The following is a 24,797-nucleotide window of genomic DNA, read 5'->3' on the forward strand; positions in this document are numbered from 1 at the left end:
GAGCCTGTAACGCCCAGGCTCCTCGCCACGCTTCCGCCTACAGGCACCACTGGGGACTGTGGCAGAGGCGCCGAAGCGCGGGCCGACCCCCTCCTGGCCACTGGGGCGGGCGGGCGGGCGGGCGGGTTTTCACGTAAGCACGCACGCACACTACGGCCCCAGCGCCCCTAGTTCGCGGCTTCTGGGCGCACAGTCACGTGGGCCGATCGTGGGGCGGTCGGCGCGGGAAGCCGCGCGAGAACGGACCTCGGGGTGCGTGAGCCGGCGCCGCCGCGTGACGTTTGGGGCGCGGGAGCCGCCCCTCTCGCATGGAGGAGCGGGCTGGCCGCCGCGGCGGCGTCTGGGTAAGCGACGCGGCCCGGCCCCTGTGGGCTGCTCCAGGCTCAGTCCCTCCCGCCGCGAGCCGCCTGGGGCGGCGGCGGCCTGCAGCTGCGCCGGTGGCGGGACAGATGCAAGTAGCTGGGGAGAGGAGTGTTTTTGGTCCGTTTGACGTGTCAATCAGGGCAAGGAGGAAATAGCAACCGTGAGTGAGCGCTGGGCCGAGGAAGCCGGAGCCGCCCTCGCTGCCCGCGCAAGGCCGTTGTCGGGGCCTGACGCAGGCTAGGAGCGCGCGAGCACGCCTGCTGCAGGCTGGGCTGCGGCCCCGCGCCGGCGGCCCCGGCTGGCGGGCGGCGTTCTACCGGCGGCAGCGCCGACCCCTTTCGCCAGTGGGCGGGTTTCCAGGTGCAGCCTGCGAGAGGCCAGTGTCTTCCCTCTCCCCCACCCCCATTTGTGATTACTTTGTTTTCAGAGCAGGAAGTACCCCTCCCGTCCCATAATTCATTTCTTTTTTCAGATTATATTAATCTCATTCTAAACATACCCAGTTTTTCTTTTCAAAACTTGCCCCATCTATCACTTCCTTCCCGAGCTAGCACTCATTTGGAGAAAACAAGCTGTTGTCAAGCTGCTTAAGCAGCCCCTGGCACTGTATCTGGAACTTGACAGCAGCTAACAGGTTTCACAAATTAACGCCCGGCTCCCCCCCCCAAGGGATTAAATTTGGCATTCATTCTCTTGAGAATCAAGTCTTTTTGGTAAAGCTGTTCATTCTTACAGGGTTTTGTCAAGTGTGTAAAGTACACTTTGTAATCACAGATTTTAAAGCTGAAAGGGGCCTTATAGAAAATCCAGTGCATCCCTCTTATTTTACAGATGAGGACACCCAGCCTAAAGGGCAAGTGCTTAGCTTGAGTGAGGTCCTGCACCTCTTAAGTGGACTCAAAGGCCCCGGACACGTTGGTCGTTGCACTTTCTACCACACCAGGAGTGCAGTGCCAGTTTAATCCACTCACTGTAGAGACTATCTGTCAGAGGTGATTATACTTGGCTTGATCCAGAGTCTTGAGAAATCAGACTTGGCCAGTGTGTGATGTCTTTGGTATTTTGAGAAATGGGGTTAGCACTATTTCTAGGTGAAATAGAATGACTGTGATGTACTTAGAAGCTCAAAGCCCTCTCATTCCCCCGACCCCCAGTTCATCCCCGTTCTCTGTAAGAATAACCAGCATTTGCTGCATTGGTTGCTTCCTTAAGGTTAAGGCATCAAATTCCTCTTTAGTAATATGGATATGTTTTAATTAAAAGTAAACTGTTAATACATTATCAGACATCAGTTCTTCAATAAGGAATAAAACAATGATGGATGGGACATGGAATAGATTAGTACTGATGGCTGGGAGGTTACCAGGAAGCAGTGAAACATCACAGGAATGGTCAGCAGAAAAGCGAGGGGGGGGGGTTGCTCACAGGACTTGCTACACCTTTTTGCCCAGCCCTGGCCTGAATATCTTATTTGGAGGTAGTGGAGATGGGTTCTGCTCAGGTTTGGTGGTGGTTTATTAAGTAAGTACCTGCAGCGGCTAGCTGCTTTCATAGATGAATTTCTTATATTTACCAAAAGGAGGTAGTATTGTCTCCATATTGCAAACAAACGAAACAGGCTCAGAGAGATTTACTTGGCTTCAATAATGCAGCCATTTGCAGTAGAATTCAAGCCTAGATCACTTATCTCCCAAATCTAGTGTGTGCTATTTTGCACAGACTATATCTCACTACCCCTTCAAGCCAGGAAGGGGATGAGAGAAATGGCCTGTGGCTGATTTATTGGCGCCTGTGGTTGCCCAGAGAGGCTGAGCAGGACTTTCAGCTGCCCTCTGCGCCTTAGAAAGTGGAGCTGTGTGCTTCCACCCTATCTCCTGAGGGGAATATGAAGGAGCCAGGCTGTCTAGCTCTGAGGAGGAGGGGCCCAAGTGCCTTGGCCATAAACTATCCCGGTGAGGGCTGTGCTGGGAAGTGTTGCATAATGCCCTCCCCACCACTGAACCAACGTGATTTATTTACTGTGGTCTGTAGGTGCTGCTTGACCGTCTTGTTAAAGAAAAACTGGTCCATTTTAGTAATAACAAGGCCAGAAAAGAGTTGCAGGTTTTATATTACTTCAGAGTTGCTGGGGTTTGTGTTTTTTTTTTTTTTCTTGTCTTAAAAAAGCAGTGCAGGTGCTCTTATCTTGATAAATTATAAAGTACTTCTGCACCACTTCCTGTGTTCCCTTTCTGCTTATTTATTCCAAACTGCATGTGAACGTCAGTCTTTTGATTAAAGAATGCTAAGAAAAATGCCGCTTTATAGTTATGAGCACAGGCTATGGAGTGAGAACTAACTTTTGATCCTCACTTTGTACCGTTTGCTGGTTGTGTGTCCTAAGTCTAGGTTTTTCCTCATGTAAAATGGAAAGAAAAAGAAAACATATAGTCATGGTGAGGATTAAAAGAGATAATGTACGTAGAACACTTAATACAAGGCCTTGCACATAGTATTTACTCATTATAATAGTAACTATTGATAATAACTAGAACAGTATTAATCCCTGTAGGGCAGGAAAGATATTTCTACTTGAACTTGCCTAGGGAGAGTGGAGGAAGAGGAAATAAAGTGTTTGAAGCAAACATCAGTTTCAGGATTATTGATTGAGTTTATTAATAATTCTGCTTTCCCTTTGCTAGCAGGATTTTTTTTTTTTTAATCTTTAGAAAAAAAGTGTTTGTAGTGTTGTTAGTTATTTTTGGAATTTTTCTAATTTATTTCTTCCTTGGTTACAAATCAATATACAATGACGTTTTGTTCCTTTTGAAAAACTCTAGACACTTTAAGCAAAGGGTTTCATTAGCCCACGTTGATAACGTGTTTCTGGAGCATTCCATGGCAAAGGAAGTACTGGTTTACCTATACTCAGAAGTTATAATCATTCTTGTTTGTACTTTTCTAGATCTATACTAACACTGTTGTTTTCCAATGTTCTCCTGTCCTTTTAGTACCTTATTTTTCTTTCAGAAATGCAGTCTTTATTTTTTTTAGTGGACGAAAAAGAATATTTTCCTTTCCTTAACAGGATTCTGATTTTTTTTTTAAGGTCCCCTAGCACTTTGCACTGACTAGTGTTGTCATTTTTGTTTGCCTGGTGCTGTGGCTTTATCAGGTATCCCACATGTTGGTTAGATGGGGGTTAGAGATGCAGTATAGGCTGGCTGTGTCCACCAACAGGCAGGAGGCCCCAGACTAACGTTTCCCTGTTCCGTTAAAGGTTTCTAGAGCATAACTGCTCTTCCTGTATCTCTACCACGTCTGCTTCTTACCGTCTTCTGTAATATTCTCACTGATTTTTATAAGCAGGTGCCTAGAATTACTGCAGATCTTACCTCAAGCAGTATTCTCAGATTTGGAATTTCCACATCATTTTTACATATTGTGAAAATAGGTGTGATGGTGTATGAGAGTAAATATTAAATATATCTTTTTCCTAAATTTTTTTAGGAAGAAGTCTGAAATGATGTGTTCCTCCTCTGCCCCCAATGCCCATCCTACTAGTTTGGAAGCACTTTTGTTTCTTAACCTGACTTATTTTTTTGTTTAAAGTTACAATTAGAATTATAATTGTTGGGTTTTGTTCACTTATGTAATTGGTATAATTCCCACATTTTGAGCACATCTTGTGAAGTTGCTTCTTTTTCTCTAATTTTAGAGTTGAAGTATTTTCTAGAGTTTCTTTGTCCCCTGTTCTTCTAATGTAGTGGCTCTTAACTAAGGTATCTTACTAGAACCACCTGTGGAGCTTTTTAAATTTTTTTTTTTAAATCCTCACCTGAGGATATTTTTTCCATTGCTTTTCCAGAGAAAGTAGAAAGGAGAGAGAGAGAAACATCGATGTGAGAACCCGGCCGGTGTGGCTCAGCAGTTGAGCGTTGACCTGTGATCCAGGAAACCGAGGTTGGATTCCTGGTCAGGGCACATGCTGGGGTTTTGGGCTCGATCCCCAGTAGGGGGCTTGCAGGAGGCAGCCAATCAATGACTCTCATCATTGATGTTTATCTCTCCCCCCCCTCCCTTCCTCTCTCTGAAATCAATAAAGACATTTAAAAAAAAAAAGAAAGAAACTTCAATGTGAGAGAGACACATTGATTGGTTGCCTCCTGCCCCCCCCCACTAGGGATTGAAGCTGCAACCAACGCACATGCTCTTGGCCACAATCGAACCCAGAACCCTTCAGTTGGAGGGCTGACGCTCTAACCACTTAGCAAAACCAGCTAGGGCCCTATGGAGCCTTTTAAAGAAGGATCTGCCCGGCCGGGCATGGCTCAACCGTTATCAACCTAGGATCCAGGAGATTGGGGTTCGATTCCCAGTCAGGGCACATGCCTGAGTTGCAGGCTCGATCCCCAGTCGGAGGCTTGCAGAAGGCAGCTGATCAATGACTCTCTCATCATTGATGTTTCTATCTCTCTCCCTCTCCTTTCCTCTCTCTGAAATCAATAAAGATATATTTTAAAAAAAGATAAAGAAGGATCTGTGCTTCATCCCCAGCGATTGTGTTTGGGTTAGTTTGGAGTAGAACTCACTTTAGTGCAGCTCTACATGGAAAGTTTTATAATACAGTCAGCAGTAAGAGCTACTATTCCAGGATAAAGTCATTTCTGCACACATTCTTTCTCTAGGTTATACCTTCACAATCATGTGACAGTACCATTAAAAATCATTGTATAAAATCATTTATCATGTGGCAATTTGAATATCTGTTTTTACCTTTGTATTTATAGCCATGAGGATCTCAAAAAAGCTGTACTCATACCTCTGCCAACTTTCTTGTCTCCTTGTCTTAATAATTAATGATAAAGTCACAGTGGTAGGAACCACAGAGAAAATAGCTAAGACTATTTGTTTTCCACAGAAACAAATGTCTTACTTTTTTTTTTTTAAGATTCTTACAGCCTGAGAGAATGAAAAGCTGTATTCTAGGACATCATTCTGGCTACCATGGGTCTGAGAGTCCAGTCTAACTAATATAGTAAATTTTAAAAAAATAAGAATCAGAGATGTTGAATATCAAAGTAACTGTGAGTTAAACAAACATAGATACTTGTAAAAAGCTGTTCTGGTTTACTTAGTTTGAGCTAATCCCAGAGTTACTGCTATCTAGTAAGTAAAAAGTTTTTTGTAGTCTCGCTTAAATATCAGTGCTAACCCTATTGTAATATAAATACCACTTTGATAACAGATAAAGCATTTTAAGATGTAGTACTTACATTTTTGGCTCTAGTATTTGTAAGTATAATAAAATGATTAATTATTTTTCTGCAGCCTCTCTCACATCTTAAAACTTTTACCAAAATTTCTCAAATGTAACTTCTAAGATCTTTCTGTATGCATAAGAAACTGGCTGTTCCACATACTAGAGAAAATAAAATGGATGATCAAAGAAATGATGAGCAAAGGCTATATAAAAAGCCTAGCTAATAATTTGCAAAGTAGGTTGTATTAGAAAATGTTCTCTGTAACTTTGTGATGGATTGGCTTTATTGACCTGAGGTAAAATCTGGTTCTGTCGCCTTCAAACATCAAAGGTCTATTATTATGCAAACAAGTTTTAATGAACCTAGCTGTATATAAGTTGTGGGTTTTTTTGTTTTTTTTTTTAACAGATCTGAATTTATTTCATTTCATAAACTTGAAAAATTTATCCCTTTATTTCATTCAATATATTTGTAAAATCTGCCGTCAATATATGTGTCGAAAGTTCTTAAAGGGGATTTTGAAGAAAGGGCATTGAGTTAAAATCAGACTCGACGTACTACCAGCATCATTTAATAACTAGTTTTCTGACTTTGGTTACCTTTCCCGCCTTCTCTGAGCCTATGGTTCTTCAGCCATAAAATGGAATTAAGTTAGTACCTGCTTTGTTACAACATAGAATCAAAAAAATATAGTGTAAGGCAGATTTCTCAAAGTGTGGTCCTTGGAGGTTCCTGAAAGCCTTTCAGTGGGTCTGCAAGGATTTCGCTTTTGCAGGGCCAAATTCTTTTAATATATGTGAACCAAAACATGGCAACAGATTGAATGCAGAAGTATAGAAAAGAACCCAGCTGTGTTTTTAAAAGCCAGGTATTAAAGAGGATTGCAAAATGTAAAACAATGCCACCCTTCTCACTTTAAAAAAATACATATTTTTTAGAAAAGAAAATGTATTATATATGTATATATATAATTTATTGTTATTTTAGATAATTTTTTTTTAATTCTCACTTTTTATTTCTCATATGGTAACTGTTGATAAACATAACCCATATAAACAACAGCTCTTCCCAGTCCATAGTACTTTTCTTAAGAGTGTAAATGGATTTTGAGACCAGAACTTTTTAGAACTGCTGATAAAGGGTAATGGCTGAGTAGATCCTATTAAGTTTGAGATTTATAAAAGCTTATAGTTTTGCCCTAGCTGATTTTGCTCAGTGGTTAGAGCATCAGCCTGTGGGCTGAAAGGTCCCAGATTTGATTCCAGCCAAGAACATGTACCTCAGTTGCAGGCTCAGTCCCTAGCCCAGTTGGGGTGAATGTGTGAGGCAACCAATTGATGTGTCTCTCTCACATGGGGGTTTCTCGCTCTATTTCTCTCCCCGCCCCCTCCCTCCCCTTCCACTGTCTCTGAAAAGTAATGGAAAAACATCCTTGGGTGAGAATTAAATAAACAAACAAAAGCTTATAGTTTTATTGAGATAAAAACTATAAACTTGGAAAAAAAGTTTGAAAAACTACCAGATGTCATTAACGAGTGACAAAATGCCAGCAGAAACTGGAAGGAAGTCTATCCTTGGAAGAAGGGAGCAGCAGTGTATAAATTTCCATTTTTATGGCTTTTATCCTAAGAGAAGGCCCCAGTTGGTGACATGAGGGGATGGCTGAAACTGGGATAATAACCTGTAATCTTATTTGCTTGAACAAAAGAGGACAGAGTTAAGAGTAACCACACAGCTGGAAAGTAAGCAGGAAAACTCTAGAAAGGATGAGTGGAAGAGCTAAATACTACATATAAACTCAGCTCAAATCTCTTGCCAACCCTTAAACTTATATACGTGTTGAACACCCTTCAAATAGCACACCTAACTGAAAAATCTGAACCGTAAGGAGGCAGAACTTAGAGTTCAAGTGCAGCCTAGTTAATTGCAAAAACAAAACAAAAACATCAGTACTCCTAGGAAGAATATTACAGAATCTAAAGTCCTTTTTTTTTTAAGTTTATTGTTGAAAATATTACAAAAATCCCCTTTTTACCCCCATTGATCCTCACCACCCTGCATCCACCCCACCCCCAGGCCTTCCCCAGGCCAGTGTCTGTGTCCATGGGTTATGCTTATAAACATAGAAATGTTATTTGATTAATCTCTCCCCTCCAACCCCCCGCTCCCCACCTTCCCTGATAGTAATTGAAAGGTTAAGGTTGGTGGTGCGAGGGCAGGCTAAATAGCCATCTCAGACAGAATAAAGAAAAACAATTTATTTAAGGAAAGGGAATGGGAGATGGGGATAACTCAAGGGAAGGGCTACTCAGTACTGAGTCAAAAGGTATTGGGTCCATGGTGGCAGCAAAAATATACTTGGGATGGTGAAACAAGGAAGAGAACAGAAGAAGCAACAGGAGAGCCCAGGCTAGGACACTTTAGCTCCCTGAGGAGTCAGAGAGAGAAGGGGCCTTGGAGACAGATTCAAGGGGTAAGCCTGGGATGGGATGGAGGGAAGAAGGGGGGGAAGGAGATGGGGCTGGAGTGCTCCCCAGTGGGGAGTGCGCACTGGGTCTTTGTCCTGAGCGCATTTATCTCTTTCTTACAGGTGGAAATCTTAGGGGAGGTCTCAGGAGTGTCTCAATAGAATATTCATCAGCCTTCCAGGTGTGCTCTTTCAGGATCATGGTCTCCACTGATTGATTGGTGCCGGGGCAGGAGGTCATTAGTCAATATAGCTCGTCCTGAGGCAGCCAGGGTGTCACTTGTCTGGTTTTGCTGCTTTTCTGGACCTGAAGCTGAAATACAGCTGAGGCCTAGGTGTTTAAACGCATGACCAGCAATATGCTGGAGGAAGTCAGGGAACAAGGTTCTTGTTTTCCCAGTTTTGCCCCTTGCAGGTGGGCTTTCTGCCCTGGTGAGTCTCTGTATCTGGTTTCTGTACCTGGCCCATCTAACAGTAATCACAATGTCTAGGATATTATCCAAAATGACTACACATATAAGAAACAGGAAATTATCACCCTAGTTAATGGAGATTGACCCCAAGATGACCCAGAGGTTGGCAGAGGAGATCTAAAGCAGCTATCGTAACTAGGCTTATGGATGTAAAGCAGAATTAAGTGGTAATGTGTAAACATAGAAAATCTCAGCAGAGAAATAGAAACTAACAAAGAATAAGATGAAAAAATTTGACCAGAAAATATCTATCTGCAATAGAAAATTCACTGACTGCGTTTAATAGATTGGAAATGATGAAAATAGAAATTATTGGAAGCCGAAAGAAATAAGTATATGAAAGTTCCCTATAAACTTCAACGCTCTGTGTTAGCATCAGGGATTCTTGCTCTAAGTGAAGCCTAAACTCACCTCTTCCTTCTGCATATAGACTGACTTCTAATTTGTAAATCGGTGCCATCTAAAAGAATAGTTTTGAATTCTCCCGTGAACCATTTCCTCTTCACTGTCAGAAAAAGAAATACCTCTTTTCTCCATGGCTAACTTTTGTGCTTATACTTTTTTTTTTTTTTTTTTAATCTTTATGGATTTCAGAGAGAGGAAAGGAGAGGGAGAAAGAGAGATAGAAATATCAGTGATGAGAGAGTCATTGATCAGCTGCCTAGCCCGCAACCCGGGCATGTGCCCTAGACCGGGAACCTAACCCTGATCGCCTATATCCTAGGTCGATGCTCAACCGCTGAGCCACGCCCGGCTAGGCTGTGCTTATACTTTTGATTGCATTCCTTCTGGCTTCTAGAGGCTCCACCCCTCTTTAGCCTGAAACTTGTCTTCCATCTGCAGCATCCTCAATGTCTTATCTTATTTGTACCACCCCTTATGGCCACTACTTTTCAACATCACCTTGCACTCAGATATTTTGCTCTTGCCGTTTTCCCAAACTGTTTTCAGAGGTCACCAGAAACCTCTTGGTCACCACTTGGCTTGTTATAACAGGCTTCATTTCCATGTTACTCTGTAGCTACACTGCTACCTCTTCTTGCCAAGGTTATCACCTTTCCTTCACCTCCTTTATCCTCCCCCAGTGACAGTGTATTTTCTTGTTTCTCCTGTCTCCCTTATTGTGTCTTTTCTCTGTTGTTCAGGGATTTATTCTTGGCTTTTTTTCCTCTTATTTTACTCAATAGTCCCATTCACTCCTGGTGACTTCATCCTTGTCATTTCAGAGGACCTCTTCTCTCTCTCCAGCCCTGCCCTCTCTAGAGCACCAGACCAACATATTGTCTCTTCACTGATCACTAAGCATTTATACTCGGATGTCCTAAAGTGAACACCTTGAACTCACTGTGTCCAAAGTGAAACCTGTCTCATCAAGCCAGTTTCTATGCCTCTTCTGTGGCATTCTTAGACCCTGCCTTTATATCAACACCTAGCACATGGCAGTTACTCTGCAAATATGACCTGAAGGAGTAAACGAAGCCTCCCAGTTACCCACGCTGGAATTCTGAGACGCACCTTTGACTTGATCTTCTCTGTGGCTGACCACATCCAGTCTGCCAAGTCATGTCAGTTCTACGCCTGGTGTGTCTCGTATTCTTTCCTTCACTTGCACCATTACTTGGAAATTGCAGTAGGCTCCTTCCTGGTCTTTATTTCTCCATGCCTTTCCCTTGCTAATCTTTTTTTATGTATTTCTACTAGGCCTACCAGTCTTGACTCAGAAGCCTAATGGTGGTGATGACTTTTATTTATTGAACATTTACTATGGGAGCACTATTTCTAAGTGCTTATATGCATCATCTTAACAACTTGTAAGGTAGATACTGACTACACTGTTCTCCACTTCAGACGCCGCTGGAATACCTTTTAGTTTACATTCAGTACCCTCTGGGAGCTAGCTGACCCCATCTCTTGTTATTCACTTACTTTTGTGCCCTGACTGGGATCACTTACTTTTGTTTTTTCTGTGCCAAACTGAATTGTCCAGTTATCTATATGTTTATATCCCTCCCTGTAATTTTACTCATTCTGTTTTCTGCCTGCAATGCTATGTTCACCTTCTGCCTATTCATCTAAATCCAGCTCAAATGGCTTATTTTCCATTGGGTGACCTGTTATTTATCTCCCCTTCACATAACATCTTCTCTGAACTGCTCTATGGCGCTTGTTACTTCATGCCGTAATTACTATGTTTTATCTCCCCATTAGCCTGTAATCTTTTTCTTTCTTTTTTTTTTTTTTTTTTTGGTTAATCCTCACCCAAGGACATTTTTTCCATTGATTTTTAGAAAGAGTGAAAGGGAGGGGAAGAGACAGAAAGACAGAGAGAGAAACATCTATGTGAGAGACACATCCATTGGTTGCCTCCCACATGCACCCTGGTCAGGGCTAGGGATGGAGCCTGCAACCAAGGTACGTACCCTTGACTGGGAATCGAACCCAAGACCCTTCTATTTGAGGGCCGACACTCTAACCACTGAGCAAAACTGGCCAGGGCTTTTCTTTTTCTTTTTTTTTTTTTTTAAGTCTTCCTATAAATTGGTGGTGGTTTAGAATCAGAGAAATGTGGTCAATACAATAAATAGTGGCTTTTGGTTAAATGGCCTTTTGGAATAATACCCACAATTTGGATTTTGCTTATATTCTTAGAGATAGGCTCAAGTCTCTGTCGGTTTTATCATCTTGTTATTTCTTCACTGCTACTTAAAGGCTTTTAAAATGAGCATGTATAGGGTAAGAGGTTTTTTTAAATTTTTTTAATTGGGGGAGTAAAGGGAGAAACTTACGTTTGAATAAGAAGGATTTTTTAAAGTAATGTATGAGTGTAAATTAAGCAAGTTGTGGGATTCCTAAAGTACAGTATTTATGTAAAAATTTAAAACATGCAGAACAGTACCATACCTTTTTAAGGGATATATACATATGCTGTAATATTGTGACAATATAGGAGAGTCATAAACACCAAATTCATAATGGTGGTTACCTTTGGAGACAAGGTGGGAGGGCAGATAGAATGAAGGAGAAGATGCCAGGGGTTCTCTACCATGTTTATAATGTTTACTTTCTGTGCTTAGGGGTGGCAAGGTGGGTGTATGTTACATTGTTCCCTGTACTTATTTGTCTTTCGGAAATATAATTTTTAAAAAATGAGAGGAAGCCCTGGCCAGTGTGGCTCAATTGGTTGGAGCATCGTCCTGTACACTGAACGGTCCTGGTTTGATTCCCAGTCAGGGCACATACCCAGGTTGCAGGTTCAATCCCTAGTTAGGGTGCATGCAGGAGGCAACTAATGATCGATGTTTTTTTTCTCACATGGATGCTTCTCTCTCTCTCTTCCCCCTTTCTCTCTCTAAAAAATCAATTAAAAATAAATTTTAAAAATCATATCCTCAGATGAAGATTAAATTAAAAAAATAATAATAAATAATGAAGGCCTGGGGTGGGGTGGGGATTGGGTAGAGGGGGGCAAAAAGGGAGAAAATGAGAAACATCTGTAATGCTGTCAGCAATAAAATAAAATTTTAAAAAAGGGGAAAAGGAATACATGTAGGTATATATTTTTGATATAAAATTTCTATAAGAGGTGTTTAAATGGTACAGTTTCCCCGACCCTTAACTCCTTGCTCCCTAGTTTCTCTCCCAGGAGCGCAAACATTTTACTCCAGATATTCCTGAGGCTTCCTGGGGCACCTTGCTGTATAATCTGGCCTGTTCTCTTGGCTCCTCCAGTTTGTGTGTTATGTTCCCTGGGAGGTAGAGAGGGAGGACATTTGAGTCCTGGAATCCAGTGCCTGAGTTTGAGTCCCCTGCTCTGCCACTTACTGGCAGTGTGACCTTGGGTAAATTAACTCTATGCTGATTCAGTTTCTTCATATGTAAGATTCATTGAGTATTCCCTTTCTCATAGAGTTGTACTGAGAAAAATTGCCTGACACATAGCTATATAGTGTTAGCTATTTTTATTATGTTATCAATCACTCAACTGTCTGCTGCTCAAGCTACTGCCAATGTCCAGACAGCTAACTCCACACACTAATCACTGTCCTCCATATCCCTTGGACTCTATGGCTAGAAAGAAAACTTCATTCTCTTTTTAGGATCTTTTTTTTAGAGGAAGTTCTCCCAGCCCCCCAGTGATGCCCCTATACCACAGCTACCTTCTCCCTCAAGCAACAGGGTTCTCTGAACAGTTGGGATGGAGAAGGTGGTGAAGCACAGCCTCCCACCTCTCTGGAACCACAGCACTCCTGAATGTCCTGATACTCATAGTAGACTTCTGTGCCAGAATTCTTTTGCAGGTTCTTCCTCATGCATGATTTTTCCCCCCTGAGACCAGTGCACCCATCCTGCATTCTACTTCCTTCATGACTCTCCATACTTATATGTGTCTGAATCCAGTTAAATCAGGGTTTAGGTTCTCTCCCATGGGGCTCCCAAGCCCCATGTAAATCAGGGGATGTGGCTTGACATCTATTTTAAAGGCTCATGACCTTACTGTGACTGATATATTTCCCAAACATTGTATGGTAGTTAGGAGGCCAGTGTCCCCTAAGCACACAGAGGATTCCTAAGGAGCAGTGCCAACTCTAGCCCAGCCAGGACACACTTATGTTATTAACATTTATAGCTAACATTTGAATAGTGTTTCAATTAAAAGGTACTTTTCATATAATTTACCTCATTTAGCTCTGAGGCAAGGATCAATATCTCATTCTCATTTTTCCGGTGAGGAAAACCGAGGACTAAAAACATTGTGGTTGCATACATAAAAGAGGACAGGCCTTCCTTTTGCTCCTGTGTCACTCATACCAGGCTACCCTCTTACTAGATGAAAAAAAACCATAAATATTTATGGTTTTAGCATAGTTGATATGGATTGTCATATTAGAAGGATTTAATGTTAGCTAGATTTGGGGTGAAATCAATAGTGTAGAAGATTGTTGAGCACTCTGCTGCACAGCTGAAACTAATACAAAGTGTGTGTGTGTGTGTGTTTTAGAGAGGAAGGGAGGGAGAGAGAAACATGGATTTGTTCCATTTATTTATGCATTCATTGGTTGATTCTTGTATGTGCCCTGACTGGGGATCCAACCCCCAACCTTGGTGAATCGGGACAACACACTAACCAACTGAGCTACTCAGCCAGGGCAATACAAAATAATATGGAATGTAAAGTGTAATTGAAAATAAAATTTAAAAAAAAGAATATTGTTGCCCTGGCCGGGTGGCTCAGTTGGGTAGAACATCGTCCTGTATACCAAAATGTTGCCTGTTCGATTCCTGATCAGTGCACATACCTAGGTTGTGGTTTTGATCCTCGTCGGGGTTTGTATGGGAGGCAACTGATCGATGTTTCTCTCTCACATTGATGTTTCCCTCCCTCCCTCCCTCCCTCCCTCTCTAAAATCAATAAAAACATATCCTCGGTGAGGATTTAAAAAAGAAAATTGTTGAATAATTTCATTTAAATAAATTTAAGTGTCCTTGTTACTCTGTAGGCTTGTGTAAACTGTAGCCAATTTTTAAAAAAAACCCCACAAATTTATATTGTCATTTTTCTCAGAGCCACAATGGACACAGCCAGCCATAGCCTTGTCCTTCTGCAGCAGCTGAACATGCAACGAGAATTTGGTTTTCTGTGTGATTGCACAGTTGCTATTGGAGATGTTTACTTCAAAGCCCACAGAGCAGTACTTGCTGCTTTTTCTAACTATTTCAAGATGATATTTATTCACCAAACAAGGTAAGGATGTGCTTTTGTAAATCAGAAGAGCTTTAACATTGTGGTATATCTGTACCTTATTATAACATCATTTGGGCGATTCTTTGTCATGGGGTCACCATAAGAAAAAAATTTGTAATATATGTGGCTTTTTTACATATCAGTAATTGATTGCAGTGTGAAGGATCCATGGTGGAAGGTAAGAATAAAAACAATAATAGCTCAAATTTATTGAAGGCTTATTCCATACCCAAGCACTAAGTATTTACCCGATGTAAAAATCTGTTGTCCATACTATTTTAGAGAAAAGGAAGTCGAGACTCAGTTGTTACATAACTTGCCCATCCAGGGTTATAAATTAGACTCAGATGTAGATCTGTGCTCTTAAAGGTATGTGCTCTTAATCACTAAGTTGTTGATTTCTATTCTGTAACACTTTCATAGCAAGGTTTCAGTGTCAGAATTCCGCCCACTGTATATTCCATATTACAGTTCAAATAGTTTTTCAGAAAGCGTTTTTGAATTTAGGTATGCAGGGAGAGAGCTGGGAAGTGGTGTTCAGATTTTGAGCTCTTGGTGAAGAATAGCTTTACTCTGTCCTAGGCTGAAAGTGATAGAACAGTCTGTGTTTTTTTAAAGGACCTTACATGAAATACTTAGGATCCCAGCCTCCATCATACATTTTTAATTTTTTGAAACATCGATTAGTTGCCTCCCGTACCCTTCCTAACTGGGGATCGAACCTGCACCCTTTTGGTGTATGGGATGATGCTCCAACCAACTGAGCCATCTGGCCAGGGCTCAATTATATATTTCTTAAACTGTTCATTCAACTGTTGATTGAACACTTACATGTCAGGCACTGTACTAGACCCTAGTAACAGATAAAGTTATACTCCCTGCCCTCAAGAAATTTATAGTCTAATAGAGAAGCAATGCATGTAAAGAAGATAATTGCAGTGTAATTGATCTCTCTCTGTCTCAGTTTCCTTCTCTGTAAAACACTAGAATAGTTGATCCACCCATGGTATTGAGATGATTAAATGAGTTAATAATATTAAAGTGCTTAGAACAGGAGCTTTGCGCTGTTAGCTGCTGTTATTAGTAATAAATGTGATAAGTCTATAATAGAAATGTTGCACAAGGTAGAGTGGAGTGTCAGCAGCCCTATTTTGAGAAGGTTGGAACAGATTTTACAGAGGCCCTGGACCTTGAAGGATCAGGACTTGTTTTTCACATGTTGTAGAGGAATGCAAAAAAATTCACTGGTGGTAGAGAAAAACATGCATTAAAACATGCAGTTATGAACCAGGCTAGATCAGAATGATTGGAATGTATCGCACAAAGTGGAGAGGAAGTTAGAGTGAGGGACAGGTAATAGGTAGTAGCCTTTTCTGCCATGCCAAAGAATTTCTTCTCTGACCCGTGTTAATGTAGAAACTCTATTAGAAACACTACCTTCACATCAGTCTTGCCTGAAGAACTATGAGTTGGTTCAGCTCTCATGATACCTGTTGGGTACCAGGCACCTTGCTAAAGTAAATCCAGGAGATAGAAAGGTGGCAGCCTATGTCTTATCTGTTGAGCAACTGGAAATCCTCAGTTAACAGAGCTATGTGCTGATATAAAAAATGCCTGCCACAGACTGTGGAAGTGGGTGGGTCAGAGCTAAGAGTGAAGCCCAAGAGGGAATCCCAAGATACCAGGACTAAAGAAATGGATTGTCAGCATATTGACACCTAGTGCTTTCTGATCCAGTAACGCAAATTTCTGTAAGCCTATTGACTGATTCCATTGTTCTCTAACATCTAGCACTTCCCTCAGGTTGTCTTTATCCTAATTTTTCAAGGTGTTTTCTGATTTCTTGTTGCACAATTATTTCCGTCTATTATCTGAATTCTAGATTCATATGTTAAAAATGGGCTTGGGACTTATTTTAAAACTTTTCAAAGTTATCCCTGTATTCATTTGTGACTTAAAGAGTAGATATATTAATATAGTTTGGAAGACAAAATAAGGGTAGCATAATTTAAATTTTAATATTACCAATTTCAATGCACCCTTTTAAAATTTTTAAATATTTTTATTGTGATAAAATATATATAACATAAAATTTTTCATTTTAATCATTTTTAATTGTACAATTCAGTGGCATTAATTACATCACGATGTTGTCTACCATCACCACTATTTATTTCTAAAAATTTCCATCACCCCTGAAACTATATCTTTTAAGTAATAGATATATTACTGCTTACCACCACCACCACCACCACTCCTCCGACAAGCTCCTGGTAACCTCTAAACTACTTTCTGTCTGTATGAATTTGCCTATTCTAGATATTTCCTATCAGTGACATCATACAAAACTTTTCCTCTGGTATCTTGCTTATGGCATGTTTTTAGGGTTTATCCATGTTGTAGCATGTATCAGAACTTCATCTGTTTTATTACTGAATAATATTCCATTGTATGTATGTGCCACAGTGTGTTTATCCATTCATCTGTTGATGGACATTTGGGTGGTTTCTACCTTTTGGCTAATGTGAATAATGCTGTACTGAACATTGGTGTATGGGTATTTGAGTCCGTGTTTTTGGTTCTTTAGGTTATATATGCAATAGATTAAGTTCCTTAAGAGCAGGGTACCTGTTTTATTCATGATTTTTCTACTCCCTGGCAGCTAGTATCACTTAGGAGTCACAGCATAAATGTTGAACTAATGAGAATATCTGTCTTTTTCCTAACTTTAGGTAGTAGATTGGATACCTGAAGGTTGGTTGCTGGGCTGTAAAACTGGTATCCAATGAAAGTTTAAGCTATTGCTCCTGTGTTTTATCAAGGCAGATGGCTTAGTTTAGGAAAAAATTGCTTTAGCCTGAGACTATATACTGTTAACTAAAAGGCCAACTACGTTGTTTCATTTGTGTGGGTTTGTTTTTTGTTTTTAACAGTGAGTGCATAAAAATACAACCAACTGATATCCAACCTGACATATTCAGCTATTTGTTGCACATTATGTACACGGGGAAAGGGCCAAAACAGATTGTGGATCATAGTCGTTTGGAGGAAGGGATTCGATTTCTTCACGCTGACTACCTTTCTCACATTGCGACTGAAATGAATCAAGTGTTCTCACCAGAGACTGTGCAGTCCTCAAATTTGTATGGCATTCAGATCTCAACAACCCAGAAAACAGCTGTCAAACAAGGGCTGGAGGTCAAAGAAACTTCTTCCAATAACAATGGAAACAGAGCTGCTGTCCAGGGTGACCACCCCCAGTTGCAGCTTTCTCTTGCTATTGGGCTAGATGATGGCACTGCTGACCAACAGAGGGCCCATCCTGTCACCCAGGCCTTGGAGGAACACCAAAAGCCTCCAGTGTCCATCAAGCAGGAGAGATGTGACCCAGAATCTGTGATCTCCCAAAGCCACTCATCATCAGAGATGACAGGCCCCACTTTCACCGAAAGTAGTATCAAAATTCACTTGTGCCATTACTGTGGAGAACGTTTTGATTCCCGTGGTAACCTAAGACAACATCTTCATACCCATGTGTCTGGATCCCTTCCATTTGGTGTCCCTGCTTCCATCCTGGAAAGTAATGACCTCGGTGAAGTGCATCCACTTCACGAAAATAGTGAGGCTCTTGAATGCCGCAGGCTCAGCTCCTTCATTGTCAAGGAGAATGAGCAGCCGCCTGACCACTCAAACCGGGCTACCGCAGAGCCTTTGCAGATCAGTCAAGTGTCTTTGATCTCCAAAGACACAGAGCCAGTAGAGTTAAACTGTAATTTTTCTTTTTCAAGGAAAAGAAAAATCACCTGTACCATCTGTGGTCATAAATTTCTCCGAAAGAGCCAATTGCTGGAACACATGTATACACACAAAGGTAAATCTTACAGGTATAACCGATACCAAAGATTTGGTAATGCATTAGCCCAGAGGTTTCAGCCTTATTGTGACAACTGGTCTGATATCCCCCTGAAAAATTCCCGCTTGTCGCAAGAGCAGTTAGACTCATCTTGTGCCTTAGAGTCAGAGCTCCCACAAGAAAATGTGGACACTATCCTAGTTGAGTAGCAGTTTCTCCAGAATTTTTATGTCAGCTCTGACAAAATTCACATGCATTTTTTATTCATAAATTATTTTCCAAGTTCTATTGACTTTTTGTTTGTTAAAAATATTACAGATGACCCTTTTTCTCCCCAATGACCCATTCTACCCCATCCCATATTGACTTTTTTCTTTACCATTTATCCATAGTTTTAATGTTGTATATATTGTCTCCTTATTGTAATATATTAATTCATGGCTATTAAAATAACCTTCAGCTAGGGCTGTAAACTTTTTATAAATTCACAATTTAGAAATCAGAAATCAGTGTAGTAATATGGACGTTTAGATTAAATAAGTACTTACAGAATTTTAAGTTTTTCCAGGTTGTAGAATCAGTAAAATCAAATTAATATGAAGTAAATGAAATATTTTTTAAAGAATATTCTAGACTGGCACTTTTGGCTGTTTCACATGAATAAGCCCCTATGAGAATTATTTTAAAATATTTTCTGCCATATAGGAAATTAGTAGTTATTTTAATGCATAACTATGTTATAATGTATAAAAAAATTGTTTTAAGCACAGCTATACCAAATCATGAATAGTTTTAAAATTATGTTTTACTTACTAGCTCTGCAACATTTTACATGGCTTTTATTTACCCTTTAACATTGTGAGCGTACCTCATTTAAAAAAAAAATGCATTTTTATTGATTTCAGAGAGAGGGAGGGAGAGGGAGAGAGAAACATCAGTGATGAGCAAGTCATTGATCGGCTGCCTCCTGCACGCCCCCTACTGGGGATCAAGCCCACAACCCTGCATGTGCCCTGACCAGGAATCCAGCCACAGTCTCCTGGGTCCTAGGTTGATGCTCAACCCCTGAGCCATGTCGACTAGGCCATACCTCATTTTTAATAAAAATATGTCAATTAAAAAGAGAGTAAAGGAGAAGAGTCAGGCATAAAAAATCCTGAAGAGAATAACAGTAAGGTACATACACACAGATGAGCATACGAGACAGAGATTCAGATCCATCTGTATTAACTTACACCCTAATCTTTAATATTATCTTAAAGACCTTAAGAAAAAATTGAGATTTTTTTTCTATGACCAGAGGTTTCCATGAGTTTAAAAAGGAAAATGGTAAAATACATATTATCTTTATACCCTCAGTGTCAGAGGGTTTTCTAGACTGCCTGAATTAAAATTAATTTTCTAACAATTACTTGAAAAAATAGTTTTGCAGTGACAGTTTTCACTTTTTTCTGGTCCATAAAACTAGCAAAGTAGATAGAGTCAGTGTCCTAGAACTGTGTGTAAAATATGTGATAGATTTTTCTCCATGAATAAACTCTTAACTCACTTCTATAGTGATGTAACTTTAAAACCCCAGAAAAATTAAAATTGATGTACTAAATGATAGATTCTCCTGCTCTCTGTAGCTGGGAAATAGCTGATCAAACCTCATCACACAGGTTAGATCTAAATTGTACCTGAAATGTTTAAATATCTAATATTAGTCAAGAATAAATAAAAGAGAGAGGCTTCAAAACAGCCTCATCTTTTTTGTATGCTGTGCTGTTAAATACTAAGCCTTACAGAAATGTAAATAAATCTGGTAATCTTGGTTTGTGAGGCTTAGAATTTAACTGCATACAAAAACTCTCTAAGCTCCTTCGTGACCGCACACTCTGAGGACATTTCCTGACAACTTCAGAGCTCTTAGACAGCATCAGAGTTCAGTCAGCAGAGAGCTCAAAGAGTAATCCAGCTCATTCTAAGGGTGCAAAGGTTTTTTCTAGGTAAATTGAGGTTAGCTGAATTATGAAGTGTGGTAAGTTTTTGTTGAGGGTTAAACGAAGAAAACCATTGGGCATTGTTTAAAGCAGTCGAGTTTCTGCCTTTAGACAAGTGAGTAAGGCCTCCTGGGGTCAAGATTGATATATGCCGAGATCAAAATCTTAACTAGCTATGGATAGAGGATCAATTGTATTGGAAGTGGTTAAAATAAATATGTTGCTCTTTGGGGTCAGAACTTGATCTAATCTTAAACTTAAATCATTTAAGCAGTTACTCTAACTCCTCCTGCCTTCAAACATTTCATCTTATAGGATGAACACAAATATTAACATTGATTTTCATATCTTTTAGGCTATTCAGGGTATATTCCCTAGCCATCTTTAAGTAAAATTTTATTTTTCTCATTTTTATTGTTTCTCATAATTTTCTGACTTTTCTTTATTCTTTACTACTTATTCAGTCATTGGTCCTTGACAAAGAAGTTTGTATATAAAGGGCGTGATTAGGGGTGCATATGAGATGTGGTGTGGGCAGGGCAGCAGTTCAGGGCAGGGTCTGGGGAAATGGTAAGAGTTTGCTTGTGGCTGATTGGCCATGATAGACAACATTAACTTAAAGCAGAAGTATATTTACATTTGTTGAGTGTTGAGAAAATAGTGGTTAACTATATTTTTATTCTTATATAGTTGCTCTTAATATTAGGAATTCAAAGCAAGTGCTCTTTCCTTAGTTTTCATGATATTCTCTGTTTTAGGAAGTGGAAAAAATGTTAACTCCATTTTATAGAAAAAAATTCCCAAAGTTGGGTTCTGGAGAACCATTGAATAGTGGTGTGGGCACTGACCCATTTTGTTTTCATTTGTTCAACAGGCATATTTTTAAAATAATTGTTACGACTAACACTGTGCCCTGAGTGTATTTTTTTAAGATATGATTTCTCACTAAGAAAATCTCCTTCGTATAAAAAAGTTCTTCCAGCTAAACCCTTAATTTTGACTAATCATCTGCAAAATGGAGCTAATAATCTTAGCCATACAGAATGGTTTGCATAATTATTACCAAACTCTAAGAACTGGAAATGCTATATGCACCTTAGGCAAATACCAGACATTTTCCCTTTGGATTAACTTAAAATTTTTCCCTTCTTTCCAGATACTACACATAGCTATTTCCTGGAGAAAAACAGACTATTTCAGTATTTGTCCTTATTAGCATATTGTCAGAACTCAGTATCTGATAAGTGCAATTTGCCTTATAAGAAAACCAAAATTTCTTGATTTATATTGTATCTCTTGAGATTATTATTTCTTGCTCTAATTTTCTGATTTCCCATCTGTAAAGTAGATAAAAGCAATCTCTACCTCACAGGGGTGCTGTGAGGATTTGTATTAAAATTGTGTTAAGCTCTTAGTATTATTGATAAAAACCAATCATATAAAGAAAACTACGTGTTCTATAACTAAATCTGTTAACTTCAGTATTCCAACCCATACATTCTAGAACATCTTAGAAGCAGTCATATACAATTTAATACTCAATAATTAGTTGACAATATCCCTATTTTTATTTTTTTACAAATACTCTAGAAACAATATTGTTACCAGAATTCCTCTTCTACTATAGTGTAATTGTTAGTATTTTTCTTTAGACTTTACCAAGAAGGATATTAGTTCTTTTGCATTTTGGGGAATAAAGCCTTGCTAATTGCAGCTGTACTGAAAGTTCTTTCAAACCTATTGTTTTTACACCCAGGAAAAGGAAGAAGAAAATGGTGGAAATATTTTTATTTCTTTGATGTAACTCATCTAAAAACTAGATGGGGACAAGAAATGGAGTGGGGATATAACAATAATTCATTATGTTCTATTGAAATAGTATGGGAAAGGCTTCATTTAAAACTGAAGGAAATCATTGTAATCATGGAAAAAGAACCTGAAAATGTATAATTCCACTCATGCCTATTTGCACAGGCATATATATTCTTGATGTTGTAACGGAGATCATTGATAAGTATCAATTTTTTGTAGTAATTGAGGTAAGAGTATGCAACGTGGGAAGTTTTCATAATGTAACTTGTGACTTTGTATGTTTTAAACTCAATGTAGTTCTGTGGTATTTTATTAGAATTAAGTTTTAAATTCATAGAGTGAAATCTGTAAATGATTATTCTCTGCTGTACTTCTGTGTTTGTATGGTTGGACTTTTTGAAAACTGGTGAGATTACACAATCCCCAAACCTGATGTCTTAAATACAAGGAATCACACACTGTGATTGTTGTCTTCAAGACCTTGAAGAATCCACTGTGCTTCAGGATGTATCTGTGCACTTGATTACTTAGTAGATACTGCTCCAGTGCAGTTGACATTAACTGTCATCTACTCTTCTATTTTGTGCCAAATAAAGTTATTAAATTAGCTTAGATATCAGCTTAAAATACTTTAACAGAAACTTGGATTTCAAAAACTTGTACAAGTAAAAAGTCCCATGGAAGAAATCTTCAAATACAAGTAACACATAACAAAATGCAGGAGAAGGACATCAATAATACATTGTATGATTGAACTCTTCCACCTAATGTACTGTGATTTGCTTCAGAAACTTAGAAAGTTTTGTATGGAATGAAAACAGTGGATTTCATGTATTTTATCATGACAAATAAATTAATGTGACTCAATCATAAATATAATCTTTTTTTAGCTCAGCTTATAGAATGTGTTCTTCTTTTACAGTAGTGTCTTCCAAATGTCTTCTTAGTGTTGAGGTAAGTAGTCTCTGTGCCAGGAAAGATTTTGGATGTGTGATACAAAAATGTATCAGTGATGCCCAGACGGTGTGGCTCAGTGGTTGAGCGTCGGCCCATGAACCCAGAGGTCACCGATTTGATTCCGGGTCTGGGCACATGCCTAGGTTGCAGCCTCAGTCCCTGGTGGGAGTTGTGCAGGAGGCAGCCCAGCCAATCAATATTTCTATCCCTCTCCCTGTCTAAAAAAATCAATAAAAACATGTTTTTTTTAAAAATGTATCAATGAGCCCAGTTCTTATAAACCACAATCCAAGTACCAATCTCTGGAAAGAAAGGTAATATCTAAGCATTTCCCAGAAGTTTCTTGCTTTGCTTCTTTCTTCCCTATTTACTCCCTACTGTTTCTCCTCCAGTAACATAATCGACAACAGTGGTTCTCAGCCAGGATTCATTAGGTTCTTCAGAGAAACAGCCCAACAGGATGCAAGTGAGTGAATGTGTATGTGTGTGTATATCGCATGGTCCAGTCAAGTTGACACATATTGAGAAAGACTGATTTTACGGAATTGGCTCATCCAAACGTAGAGGCTAAGAAGTCCCGAGATCTACATTTGGCAAGCTGGAGACCCAGGAAAGCTGATGGTGCAGTTTCAGTGCAAAATTAGGCCCACAAAGGCAGGAAAAGACCAATGTCCCAGCTAAGAGTCTCAGGAGAAGATCCCCTTACTTCAGCAATTTTCAACCTTTTTCATTTTATGGCACACACAAACCAATTACTAAAATTATGCGTAACACCAAAAAATATACTTTTTGCTGATCTGACCAAAAAAAAGTATAATTTTTATTCATTCACACTAGATAGCTATTAAGTTAGCTGTTGTCTTTTTTTAAAAAATTATTGGCTTAGAAGGGAGAGAGAGAAACATGGCTTTATTGTTCCTATTATTTATGCTTTCATTTGTTACTTCTTGTATGTGCCCTGACCCAGGATCGAACCCGCAACCTTGACGTATCCAGATGACACTAACCAACTGAGCTACCAGGCCAGGGCAGCTGTTGTCATTTTTTATTTGACAATTTAAAGGAGAAGAGGTCAGTGCTCCTGACTAGTCAGGTATTGCATGTTTTAAAAATTCTTGCAGCACATTGGTTGAAAATCGCTGCCTTACTCTAAGAAGTGTCAGCCTTTTTATTCTGTTCAGGCCTTCAGCTTACTGGATTAGGGCCACTCACTTTAGAGAGGGCAGTCTGCTTTGTCCACTGATTCAAATGTTAATCTCATCCAAAAAAACGCCTTCCCAGGCAGCCAGGATACTGTTCCACCAACTATCTGGGCACCCTGTGGCCCAGTCATGTTGACATAATATTAACCATCACAAGGGTGGTCCCCCTCACCATGGGGCCATTTGGCAATGTGGAGACATTTTTGGTCGTCAGACTGGGTTGGGTGGCGGGAAGGTTGCTACTGGCATCTTGTGGGTAGAGGATCACTTTGCTGATAAACAGGATAGCCCCCCCACAACAAAGAATTGCCCAGCTCAAAATGTCAGTAATGCTGAGGTTGACTAAGCCTAATCCAAAACTTAATAAATTTTGTGGTGGTTGAGAAATTTTGGGATTTCTGTCTCAGTCATCTTTGAAGTTAATACTGTTCTTACAGAGTATGAGAGGTGTTAGTTCAGAATTCTATTTGTATTATCCTTTATCCCAGCCTTTAATAGATTTTTTTAAATGCAGTTGATTATTAAAAATCAGAGATGTATTAGGAAGCAAGGCAGTTTTAAATATATTCATGTAACGTTTGAATTAAACAGTTGTGTCTCTAACAAGGTCTCTGAAATTAAAATGTAATCGTAGGTTGTAATTTGTGTAAATTTTTAGTCTTACCAAAAGGTGGCACCAGTGTACCTTTTAAGAATCTATTT

General features: G+C 39.6%; 1 protein-coding gene across 7 annotated transcripts; it reads left to right on the forward strand.

Moving 5' to 3' along the window:
* Nucleotides 1-288: 288 nt before the first annotated feature.
* ZBTB25 (zinc finger and BTB domain containing 25) lies at nucleotides 289-22,830 on the forward strand. 7 transcript variants are annotated; one of them, XM_087819937.1, is made up of 4 exons: nucleotides 461-523; nucleotides 8,197-8,255; nucleotides 14,110-14,289; nucleotides 17,223-21,229. In XM_087819937.1, the coding sequence occupies exons 3-4, from the start codon at nucleotides 14,117-14,119 to the stop codon at nucleotides 18,349-18,351; spliced, it is 1,302 nt and encodes a 433-aa protein (XP_087676063.1). In that variant the 5' UTR covers nucleotides 461-523; nucleotides 8,197-8,255; nucleotides 14,110-14,116; the 3' UTR covers nucleotides 18,352-21,229. The 7 variants fall into 7 exon arrangements, with proteins under 7 accessions (XP_087676066.1, XP_087676077.1, XP_087676071.1 ...); XM_087819927.1 differs by lacking the exon at nucleotides 461-523 and adding an exon at nucleotides 767-1,355; XM_087819940.1 differs by lacking the exons at nucleotides 461-523; nucleotides 8,197-8,255 and adding an exon at nucleotides 289-344.
* Nucleotides 22,831-24,797: the final 1,967 nt, after the last annotated feature.

This window comes from Miniopterus natalensis, chromosome 1, assembly GCF_054644295.1.
Source record: "Miniopterus natalensis isolate mMinNat1 chromosome 1, mMinNat1.hap1, whole genome shotgun sequence".
Lineage (NCBI taxonomy): Eukaryota > Metazoa > Chordata > Mammalia > Chiroptera > Miniopteridae > Miniopterus > Miniopterus natalensis.

Bases quoted from the DNA above. Each gene is read 5' to 3' on its own strand.
- ZBTB25 (XM_087819951.1), top strand. From the start codon at position 309: ATGGAGGAGCGGGCTGGCCGCCGCGGCGGCGTCTGGGTAAGCGACGCG. The intron at 452-14,109 runs GCAAGTAGCTGG...CATTTTTCTCAG, and splicing joins GCGCCGGTGGCGGGACAGAT to AGCCACAATGGACACAGCCA. The intron at 14,290-17,222 runs GTAAGGATGTGC...TGTTTTTAACAG, and splicing joins ATATTTATTCACCAAACAAG to TGAGTGCATAAAAATACAAC.